The sequence below is a fragment of the Pipra filicauda genome, unplaced genomic scaffold (genome assembly GCF_003945595.2).
Source record: "Pipra filicauda isolate LSUMZ 115617 unplaced genomic scaffold, ASM394559v2 scaffold52_size3558583_pilon, whole genome shotgun sequence".
Classification (NCBI taxonomy): Eukaryota; Metazoa; Chordata; class Aves; order Passeriformes; family Pipridae; genus Pipra; species Pipra filicauda.
This window is the reverse complement of record NW_024104676.1, coordinates 849,754-861,832: the sequence shown is the minus strand read 5'-3', so window position 1 is coordinate 861,832 and position 12,079 is coordinate 849,754. Positions and strand designations below refer to the sequence as shown.

At 37.9% G+C, this 12,079-nt stretch overlaps 1 protein-coding gene across 3 annotated transcripts in view; it reads right to left on the bottom strand.

Moving 5' to 3' along the window:
* CEP192 (centrosomal protein 192) overlaps positions 1 to 12,079 on the bottom strand; it is a 60,601-nt gene that overhangs the window by 45,525 nt on the left and 2,997 nt on the right. For all 3 annotated transcript variants that reach the window (XM_027742931.2, XM_039387090.1, XM_027742932.2), the window contains exons 4-14: positions 11,518 to 11,672; positions 9,979 to 10,025; positions 8,332 to 8,464; positions 7,339 to 7,493; positions 6,652 to 6,792; positions 6,061 to 6,397; positions 5,547 to 5,687; positions 3,470 to 3,534; positions 3,210 to 3,392; positions 1,631 to 1,754; positions 1,371 to 1,501 (exon numbers count right to left, since the gene is read on the bottom strand). In XM_027742931.2, the coding sequence (XP_027598732.2) occupies positions 1,371 to 1,501; positions 1,631 to 1,754; positions 3,210 to 3,392; positions 3,470 to 3,534; positions 5,547 to 5,687; positions 6,061 to 6,397; positions 6,652 to 6,792; positions 7,339 to 7,493; positions 8,332 to 8,464; positions 9,979 to 10,025; positions 11,518 to 11,672 (1,612 nt within the window). The remainder of the gene's footprint in view (positions 1 to 1,370; positions 1,502 to 1,630; positions 1,755 to 3,209; positions 3,393 to 3,469; positions 3,535 to 5,546; positions 5,688 to 6,060; positions 6,398 to 6,651; positions 6,793 to 7,338; positions 7,494 to 8,331; positions 8,465 to 9,978; positions 10,026 to 11,517; positions 11,673 to 12,079) is intronic.

Below are 12,079 nucleotides of genomic sequence, written 5' to 3'. Positions count from 1 at the left end.
AGTTGAAAGAACTGGGAGTAAAAACCCATTGAAAACAAACAGCAAAGAAGGTACCATGACCAAATATACAGTAAACTCCCACTTAACTTTAAATCATCCACCTCTCTACAGGGGGAAGACAAAGCTATTGTTTTCTCTGTCACTCAAGTCTGATTTGTTCTTTAGTTTTCACATCGGCCGTGGTTAGCAAAGAGCATGGAGTACATAGAGAGTCACGTCCAGACCAGTCTCTTCCCACCTCTCAGACACACACCCATTCAGCAAGAATTGAAAACAGCTGTCCTCCTGTAGATATGCATGTATGTCTTCAAAACATCCTCATAAAAAGATGGACAAAGCAGGTAAGTAGACCGTGACTGTACCAAAAACTGGCTGGGCTGACAAGCTCAAAGGGTTGTGATCAACAGCACAAAGTCCACCAGGAGGCCAGTTACTCACTGGTAGAGTACCCTGGAGATCAAGACAGGGGGCCAGTACTGTTCAACGAGTTCATTAATGATGTGGATGATGGGGCAGAGTGCACCTTCAGCAAGTTTCATCATCATACAAAATTGTGAGGTGTGGCTAATACACCAGGAGAGTCAGCTGTCATTCAGAGGGACCTCAACAGGACAGAAAAATGGGCTGAGAAGTTCAAAGGGAAACGCCAAGACCAGCACCTGAGGAGGAATAACTCCAGGTACCCATACAGGCTGTGGACCAATCAGCTGGAAAGCAGCTTGGCAGAAAAGGACTTGAGGGTACTGGTAGACAGGAAGTTGACCATGAGCCAGTAACATGCCCTTGCGTCAAAGAAGGTCAACAGCATCCTGGCCTGCATTAGGAGGAGCATTGCCAGCAGGCTTAGGGAGGTGACACATTCAGGCAGAGAAGGTAGGTGTCTAGGGTAGGTATCTAGGATTACCAATTTGAAAATACACTTTTTCAGACTTGCACCATGTTGATATTCTTAAATTCTATCAACTACAAGACTTTATTCCTATGGTAAAGACAAGTTGTTTTCATTAAAAAAAAAATAGAAGAGCAAGACACAGATGAAATTCAGAAACCTGATGGCAGAATGTTAATAGCCTACGAGTCTCTGAAAAACTATAGGCTGACAGACTAACAACTCCAAAAGTGAATTTGGAAGAAAAAGGAAAACAAAATGGTGATAGTAACACCTGGCTCACTACAGGATCATGCTATTCTAATGAAACCATCCTAACAAACAGTGGCACCTATTGGGATTCAAATGATCAATATAAAAAGCAATGAGCTGATATGAAAGTCCGAATTTAGCTGTAACCAAAGAAACAATAATAATTGGAGTCAGTTGAATTTTCTTTCAGTTCACAATTGCACTTTAGAGAAAAATACAAGACAAATACCTTTGCTTCACTTTTGGTAGCAGCTTCTGTATTAATGCTTTTATGTATTCCAGCTGCAGTATCCATCCCATGTCCCGAATCTTCCGAGCTAGTAGAATTTGCATGTTCTTTTGTTTGTGCTTCTAGGTCATCTAAGAACAACAACAACAAAAAAGACATAGAGTTAATTAACAGTAAGGAAATTGTCTAAAAACTTGCATTCCTGGGACAGACTTGCTCCATTAATGCCCTACAGAAAAAAAGAGCTGTTCCATAATTACCTGAGAGCACCTCAGACAACTGTGAAATCTCTTGGATGGTGTCACCTCCTGATGAATCAGACTGCCTTAGCAAAGCAACAGGTTGCCTTTTCTTCGGAGATGTAATATAGTAACCAAAAGATGGCTATAAAAAAAAATACCCCAGAATACAGCATGAGTAAATTTAATAATTAACAAATAGGTTCAGTGGGCTTGCAAAGCAGTTTCAGCCCACAGTGCCTGCCCAATTGGTGTCTGGCTCTCATACTACTAAGAAATAACATGTGCCTCCTAATACTGCAAATGCCTAATCCAAATACATACATTTCCCATATATATACATACATAAAAAAAACTAACAAATGTCATGGTTGAACCCCAGCTACCAACTCATTACCACACAAGCCATTCACTAACTCCCACCACCACCAGAAAGAGTTGAAGAGAACAGGTAAACCTTGCAGGTTGAGATAAGAACAGTTTAATAACTGACACAAGATATAAATTAAAACTATAGCAATTGTAATGAAAAGGAGGGAGGAAAGAATGCAACTCAAAAGAAACAAGTGGTGCACAACACGATCACTCACCAATGCCCAGTCTGTCCCTGAACAGTGATCTGTGGCTGCCAGCCAACTCCCACCAGTCTATAGACTGAGCATCATGTTCTATGGTACAGAATATCCCTTTGGCCAATTCAGGTCAGCTGTTCTGGCCATGCTCCCCCCCATCTTCTGCACCTGCTCACTCACAGAGCACGAGACACTGCAAAGTCCTTGATTTACAATAAGCACTACATAGCAACAACCAAAACATCAGTGTGTTATCAACACTCTCATATTAAATCCAAAACACAGCACTGTACCAGTTCCTAAGAAGAAAACTATCACAACTGAAACCAGGACACAACTTAGTTACACAAAACAAAGTACACATGCTCTCATCATCTCTGCCTGGAGTCATGCTCTGCCACTGAGCCTCAGAATGCACCAGGACAGAACATGCCAACTCTAACAATTCATCAGGCACAAGTGAATTCCAGAAGCATACTTGTGTTCTTCCTCCCATAGTACACACTTTCCCATCCTTTTTTTAGTCTGAAACACAGATGAGGATCCTGTTTGCCAAGAGCAGGTGAGAGAAAGGCCAGGTATCCCGTAGATGTAAGAAGCATACAGATGTTGGTAAGTTGAATCTAGATGACTTTTACTGAAGTTGGGCATTTCCCCAGAGAGCATATCAATTATCAACAGCCATTCAATGATGCCCTCACTGCTCAAATACCCCTGTCTGAGCAGCATTTCAGTCAGCTATTATATGAACCTCCAACGTGTGCCCTGTGTACCTTTCTCCCCCTAACCCTACACATAATTAGTTCCTGACCAGAAGGTGAAGATCAACATTCATTGGTAACATTGGCCAGCACATCACAAATTCCAAGTGGGAAACTAAAGTCAATCCAGATCTCTCTCACACAGATAATTTCCTTTACAAGTCAACTTAGAAAATTAGTTCTCAGAATTAGTTACAAGATAAGAAAAGTAGTGCTAGTTGTTGTTTTTCTTCTCCTTCTCTTGTCTCTCAACATTAAGATACATACCCGTTTTACATCACTGCCTCCACCAAGACAACCAAGAGCTTCAGATCTCTGACCAAAGAACTCCCCCAAAGACAAACGTAAATAACTGGCATCTTTATCAAGATCAGATGTTCTCAGCAGAATGCAGCTATTAGTAGATTTCCATGAAGTATTTGCTAATTCAGATGCATCTACTCTTTCTGCCTGCAGACAAAGAGATTTCAGAAGTTGTAACTTGTAAATAAATTACAGAACTATTCTGTTTACATTGACATAGTTACCTGCACAAGTCTGTGTGCTTTCTCAAATTCTTCCTCGTCCTGTGCAATCATAGCTGCTGCTTCAGCTTAAAACCAAAGAGAACATTTATTAACATAAGGCATAAGTTATTAAGTGCCATCATTACTATTTTTCATCATTAAACTAAATTCTGATGGACAATTATTGCATATATAATTCTAGATCTGAGACAGTTCGAGACACAGTAGGAGTTACTCCATCACATTTTGGTGAGAAAGTTATATAAAATTAGTTTTAAAGGGGTACTCACTGGATCATAACGAGCCAAAGTAAAATCAGCATTTACCTTATCAACTTAGGGGTGAATAAAGGAAGTCTCTTACAGCCTTAACCCCAAACTAAACTATGACTTTTTACAGGTTATGCTACCCATACTAGCTAGAATCAGGCATCATGTAGCTACTTCAGAACAAACTTTTAATATATTTGGGATTGAAATTTACTTCATCAAGGTGTGAACTGGAGCAAAGAAACAGACTGGTTTGTACCACTTCATGAAAAACCTATGCAAATTAAACAGGCCAAATAAATCAATGTTACTTTTGAATTCAGATTTTGAATTCAAATTCAAATTGCACAATTACCACCTACAGAACAATGAACACCTAAAGTCTCTTCAGCAAAATTATGTGGAAGACTGATCAAGAGGTACTGCTCTACCCTCTTATTTCAAAGTATCATTAAGTTCGCCTAAACTTCTAAAATATGCAGTTTTGTACACAGAGTATTCCTAGTCATAGAGGACACAGGGCAAATGGAGGCAAAAGTCAAGAATGGACACAAACTTGTAAAGTGAACACAGGTGGTGTTCATAAAATTACTTACGAGAAGCTGCAATACATGCTCTCAGGAAAGAAACAAAGTTGGAATACAAAAAGTTGAGCAATTCAACTGTATTTCCTCAAGGCAACCTGGCACTATAAATGACCCATAGCGATATCCAGTTGAACTCTAAGTCAATATTACTTCTTACTTAATCCTGTGTATAAGCATTACACCTCTCTGGAGACCTTTTGAAGCACTCAACGCTCAAGTGAGCAATCCTGCACTACTCCATACAAGAATACACTGTATGCATAGCTTGCTGACAGATGTCATGAGACTCAGAAGCATCAGATGCAACATTTCCTTTCTGTTTCTACAGCTGTCAAACTCCACACTTGAGCATTGCAGACAGACAAGCAAACTAGCAGCCAGAAGAATGCTAACAACCTTGAATTTGTAAGTGTGTTATCCTCTACCATGCAAAGAAGTGAGCCAATTGGCTCAAAAGCAGAATTGCTTTAAAAACCCACCAGATGGGAAAAACCTAAACAGCCTTGGAAAAATTTACAACAGTCTAATATCTGAATTTGACAGTACACGTCTAAAAAGCAAGAATGTGTCAGAAATATAATGGCATTTGAAAAATAATGGAAGAGCACTACTTTATTGACACAGTAGATGGGGTAGTTTTTCCCAAATGGGATCATATTTGCTTGAAGCAGCAGAAAACCACTACGGTGTTGAAAAACATTATTTCAACCAGTCAACCCCATTATTTCAACCAGTTTGATCACTCATTCAGAATAAACAGTTTTAGACAACACCATATACAGCATTTTCTTTTGAAAGAAAGAAGAATCTTGAGTGGACCATGGACATCTTGAGAATACAGTAGCCCATACATACATCAGCTTTAGAAATTATAAGAGACTAGGGGAAATACTGCTGCACACAGTGCTCGAATCTATCTAGTAAAACAGATGACTAGATGACATTTTTGTGCTAAGGAATTGATTTGTCTACAGTGGCACATGTTAGAATGCTTTTTCTTTGGTTTCAAAACACCCTTCCTGTGAAGAGTAAGAAATATGGAAAGAAGCTATCAGCTATAAATAATGATAATATCATTGTAGGCTATTATCAGCATCAACTTTCAAATAATTTGTAGTATCTAAAGCCTGGAGGCTTTAAAACACAAAATACTGATTTGTTGAAGTGGAAAAAAAAAAAAGGAAAGTTTACTTAACACTGTTACAGACAAGAGCTATTTAAAAAGGAAAAAAGATTACATACAGCCAGTAATGAACTCCTCATTTATTTTATCATCCTCAGACAGATTTAAACCTTGTTCTTCATCAAATGAAGTATAATATGCAAGATCAGTCACCCATCTGCCCTCTTCATTTTGATAGACAATGCTGTGTGGTAAATCACCTGAAAGATATGAAATGCTACACTGTGGATTAAAATAAAAAAGAATGCAGTAAAATCTCCTTATTTTAGATCAAAATTAGATTAATCTAGATTAAGTTCCCTTGCCAGAAGTCAGCAACAACTTAAAAAAAAACAGAGCTCGAGTTGCTGCAACTGCAAGCTTAAACTAGTTTCATCAGCAAAAAATAAGTTAAGTGCAACATACAAGTGTTTCTTAAAACAAAAGCAACTCAAAAATTATTCATGCTACATTGTTTTTTATTACCAACTCCCACAACCGAAGAAAAATGTCTAGCTTACAATTTTATTTGTTTTTCCATGCAACAGACTGTGGTCCCAATTGCATAGATGGGTTGTATCTAAAGCATCCTACCTTTGTCTGTTGCACCTAAACTTAAGTTCTCAGAGCTGTCTCCAGTTGGTGACAGGTAAGCATCAGGAAGACCAACTTCACATTCAGGTGCCTCTGCCTGAGGTGCATTTGCACTAAGAACTTCAGGAGTGGCGCCATGCCCCAAAAACCCTCTTGCTGTGTTTAGTACTTCTGCATCAGAAGAAGCAGCCTGACATTCAGAGGACTGTATTTCTTGCTTTGGAAGGACGTCTGAGACATCAGCTTTTCGGTTGTCCATGCCCTGGAGATACAGTGAATCTAATCGCAACTCAGCAGCAGCACGAGAATCCAGCACATCTCCAGTAGTCATGGAATTCTTCAGAAACAATAATCATTTGAAAAGTGTCAGAAGTGTAGTTGTTAGCTATTTGTACTAACAGTTCTAGATACAAAACATTCCAAGTTAACTATGCTCGAAAAAAAATCTAAAAACCAAGCGGTGTTATTAAATTTTTTTAAAGAAAGGTTGTATGGTTAGTTCAACCTCTAGCAAGTTTTCAAACACACTGTCATCTTCTACTATAGCCTTAGTCTATAAGATTAACAGGAATTTGAATGGCAATTTTATACCAGTTGCTGTACTGCTCTAGGCAGCATTTCTCTTTGCACAGGACATCCGGTTATCCCTTCACTTTGTGAATCTTCATCACTAGCATTTCCAGAGTCTACTCCTGTCACAGCCTTGTAACTGGCAGAATCCTGACAGTTCTCCTTTAAATTAAAAAAAAAATAAATAAAAATAATAAATATTAAAGTTACACTAGAATAGACATACCAAAGGAAAAAAATTAACACCATAGGGCTTTTTACAATTTAAAAATTTCCTAGCAGTAAAGAGATGATCATACTCTGTTTACTTGTGAGAATAACAAGAGTTCTACTCTCTGATCTCAGGTCTTCTCTACTGGTGTAAGATCTTCCTGCTCTACAGTGTTGTAGATAGGCAGTGGGGCTCTGAGTTGGATTTGGAGTCCTCATCCGACAGTGAGTAACCAGAAGGGAAAGAGGAGTAGCACGCTGCTCATGTTAGAGGGAATGAGAGCATATAGGAGGAAAAAAGAAGGGATCCTTCCATCTTCTTGCTGTGTATGCCTTTAGAGGCAGGTGCATGGGTTGGCATAGCCAGACACTATTGTCCATGGTGGTGGTGCTGGCAGCTAGAGATGCCTATGGCAATGGCACAGGTAAACAAAGTATGATCATCTCTTTACTGCTCAAGGACCATTTGGGATGCTGAGCTTCGAATTTTAAACCTACTTGAAATAAGCCATTTTCAGAAAGCTTCAGCCCTCTCCAGAATTCTGAGAGTTTCTGCAGGTTGGTGTCTCCTCTCGTCATTTCTGGTTTTATCAGCTGCTCAAAATAGGCTTCTAGTTCGATATCAAAGAATTCCTCATCATCAATATCATCATCTATTGAAAGAGAAGAAAATAACTACTTTTAATGGTCATGTTATATCACCTGACATACTATCAAAACAGCTCCATAATTTCTAATACATTGAGTTTCACAACACACAATCAGATCAGAATTATCCTGTTTTTCCTTAAAATAACTGGGTCACAGAAACATTACCACATGACTAATGATACACAGCAAAACAAGATGACACAAGCTACCATTTTAACTTCCAGGCTATCAAATAACTCATCTTCCTTCACACATCTATACACCATCACATCCCAACTAGTAAATCATATTTATAAATTAAAAGGAAAATTTATGTAACATTATTCAAACTTCCCAGAAAGTGACTGAAACATACACATATATATTCTATATTTCAATGGCAAAAAATGTTAAGTGCTACTACTAATAACAATACTATTCCTATTTGCCAAGTGAGAAGTTTTCCAAGACACAATTTTTCTTGCATGCTCTTCACCACAGAAGTTTATCTCTACCAAGCTGAACTGAAACTGTAGCTACGGTTACCACTTTACTAAATTAAAGCCCACATTTCTATCTATATTTTTGATTCACAGTAACTGAGGACTGTTGTTTAATTTTTTAGATTAAAATTCCAATTGGGAACTTCTCTGACAAACTCCACAGCCACCTAGTCCTGTTACGATTTTAAAATAGTCAGTTTTCCAAAGAAGAGTTTTGTTTCATATTGCTACACTAGCTCTTCATCCAGCATAATCCAGTAATAAATACTTCAGTAAAACAATATCTTCTTTCTAAAGTATGTAATAACATTGAGTCACAATTATAGACTCAACTACCAAGGGTTATAAACACGCTTACCAGTGGCATCTTCATCTGAACTTGGAAGAGATGAGAGTTTCTCATTTTCCAAAAAACTTGAAAGGCTATTGCTAAGGTGATCACTTGAGATTTCACCTTCTATCAACTTTTCAGAAGGTTCAGGTGGACCAATCTGTGAAAAGCACCCATAGAGAAATGTTTTTGGGAGTTACTAGCTATTGTATAAATTCAGTTAATAATAAACAATTAATGAGGTTAATAATATTACAAAACTCCACACACACTTTTTTTCCTACTTATCCCAGCAAACACTCTAGTTCCAACAGACTTTGCGTGCTGGCTTCCAGAATGGATGCATGCAAGAAACACAGCAATCAAAAGAGGGAAAGAGGGGAAAAAGCATCTGTGTGACACCAAACTTAAAAGACCTCAAAATTAAAGTACTGAACTACTGCATTAAAGAGTTTACACTAGAAAAAAATGCCCTCCTCCATTCATTGAGCTGCAATCCAACTCAAAGTACAAAGACAAGTCTCAATAGTTTCCTATGCCGGTAAACAGTGGTTCCTCAGCACCCAATTTTGTTGGAAATTTCTCCAAACGAGCACACGAAATTACTGATAAAGTAATATTTCAGCTGAATCTACCAAACCGCAAATATTCTATCTTTTCTATATCTGAATGATTTTTAAAAACAGCACAATATAATGTCTGTTTTGGATTTAGTCTCACATTCTTTGTGATTAATAGATTCATCTTTGACAGACAGCAAAAAGTCAAAGTTTAGAAAGCAAAGAATTTGAAAGGAACTTGAATTATGGTTTTTAGAAGACAGCCTGAGAGCATTTGACTGTAACTCACTGACCACTGTGGGTCCTACAAGAACAGAATACAAGAAAACTAAATGAATTCTGCAAATGCCAGCTCACACATTAAGGAGTACATATTGGACAGCATTTGGCTGCAGCTTGACACATATTTTCCACAAGGACCAGGAGATCTCCCATTCCTGTCTGCCTTGTATCTCTGTGTTCACAGCTGTCAGCTTCTCCAACACAGTAGAAAAAAGAGCTGAAGCCTAACCCTACCTGTCAACACCTGCAGCTATTTGTTAGCTCTGGGATAAAGATACACACACACAAATACAAAGGCAGCAGGAAGATTGTGTTCTTCCAAATGGTGCAGTTATTAATGTTAAGGACAGCGAAGAAGTCACCTAAACTCATAGTCCTCAAAGTAACAAACATATACAGGGGCAAGTCAAATCAGGTTGATACTGTCTACTTCAATTTCCAAAAGTATTCCAAACAGTTCCTCAAAAGGCTTTTCACTAAGCTTAACTACAATGGGATAAAATGCAAGGTCCTTACATTGACAAAGGACTATAAGACAGCAGAGGCTAGGAGAAAACAACAATTTTCACAACTGAGGAAGATCAGATGGACTGATGCTGCCATGGTACTTATTACATTAAGCGATCTACACAATGGAGGCAAAGTGAGGCATGACACAACCAGCACAACCAGCATGCCAGCACCTTTACAAACTTAGGGGATACATGATACAAGACAATAAACACAGTTCAATGTCCTCCATCCTCCTCGCACAGAATTAAGTCTGTGAGGCCTAATTACAAGATTAATATTACAAAACCTTTAATTTCACTGTATTTAGAAAAGCTTTTACCTGGTTATTCTTAATGTCTGGAAGAAAACATATTCCACTTGGCAAATCTGAAACAAAGGAATGCAGTGTAATCAGTATTTTATTATATTCTCATGTTATACTCCTAAGTGCCAACTATTCTCTACGACAGCAGACTGAGCCTCTTGAAGGTCCTGGCACACACCACAAAAATAACCCTGAAACATACACATTACCACAACACTAAAGCTTACACATTCTTGTAACAACAGCGTAAACTATTTGTGAGTAATTAAAAAGGCTTCATCAGGGTCAGAACTCTAAAAATTATGAAAGACAATTATTGCCTTAAGGTTTTCTACAAGGCAGAGCAAAACGGAAGGAGTCCCAGGCTGCACTAGCAGAAGTAAGAAGAAGCATTCTGTTCCACTATTGCATTTCACCTACTGGGCCAATTCTTTTTTTGGATCACTTTAAGCAGCTTCCACTTGTCTTTGTGTTACATTCACCCATAATCCAAACAAGACAGAGAACCTTTCAGACACGCACATACAGATTTTACCAAAAAAAGGTTCCTAATTCTTAAGTAATAGATGTGAGTGAAAGGCAATTTCTAAATCTTGAATAAACAATAAGTTAAAACCAAGCAATTAAGTCTAACTGGCTACTATCAAGTCCAAACACTAGGTAGTCCCATTTTTCCAAAGCACCATGATTTTGTTGCCACAGTTACTGCCACTTCCTCAAGAGTACAGCAGTTAGTGACTGAAGTCAACACTTCCCTGTTAGAAGTGTATTCTAAAAAGGTCCATTTATATTAAAGATCATAGTACGTTCTAATTGAACACGTTCTCTGTCAAAATTACTAATATTCACCTCACAAAAAACTTTCACAAATACTCGAAGTTTAGAAGAGGTAATGACTAGACACATATATTTACTAACTCTATTTATTGAATTATAAGGAATAAGTAGAATTTAATCAGAGGACTGGCATTAGCAAAAACCCCAAACAAGTTTAATATCAATAGCCATGCTTTTAAAATAAGTTGCAGAAAATTCTTTTGCTTACACTACTCTCTCTATTCATGCTTCAAACAAACTATAGTTCTCACAGCAAGTACTTGACACCACTTTTTCATGCATCATTTCACTAGAAGAGTATGTTCCCAGATCGTACAGCTGCAGTTAAAACCTCTATTACAGGTTGGAATAGGGCAAGAAAAGAGATGTTAATTAAAATACAATCTCAGAGCCTTACACCTACTAAAACAGAAGAGGTAGAGGACAAGTTACATACACTTCTTCCACAGAGTTCGTGGAATTAAGTCAGAATACTAATTGCATTCTAGTATGCTACTCTACAGCAAACATTATTTTCACCAGCTTCCTGTCTAGCTTTGTACTTTGAGGAAAAATCCAAGAACATAATGGCAACTACAAGCTTTCTCGGTTTTCAGTTTGCTCAAATCCTGTTTATACTCTGCCATAAAACAGTGAAAGGGTCAAGAGAAGACATCTGTAGCATAAAAAGCTAATTACAGTGACAATAAGTATAAAATTTGTCCCCAAATTTAATACCTTCCAATCGCTCAGGCGGCAAGACTTCACGTAAGGTACCTTGACTGCGATTTGAATGCTCAGTGACATTCTGATCTTGCTCTCCATACACTGAGTGGGATTCTTTCAAAGTAACACAAGTTGTCTGACGCTCTACAACTTGTGTAGCAACACCCCTAAAAAGATATTAAAAATTAGTGAGCTACACAGACCAACATGAGTATACAACATCTCTCTACAGAAAGATTTGATAAATTCTCCAATTGCCTCGTTTCAGTCTGCTGTTTCCAAGAGCAGAGATTCTATAGACCTGTCATTTTACAATAAAGGAAAAAAATATCAAGATTACAGGACTTCAGTTTCACAATCCAAACTGTGAAACAAATAGTTAAATTTCATGCAATATATGCCTCTCTACCTGTTTGTTCCTCTCTTTCGTTTCTGTAAAAAGGGTCTACTCTGAGCAAGTTCCATGACCCATTTAAGAGAAAGTCAAATCTTAGAGAAGATTTTCCCAAGTCCACAGTATCAGCAAGCTTTTTGTAATACTAAATTAGGGACTAAATTATAAAGAACATGACTT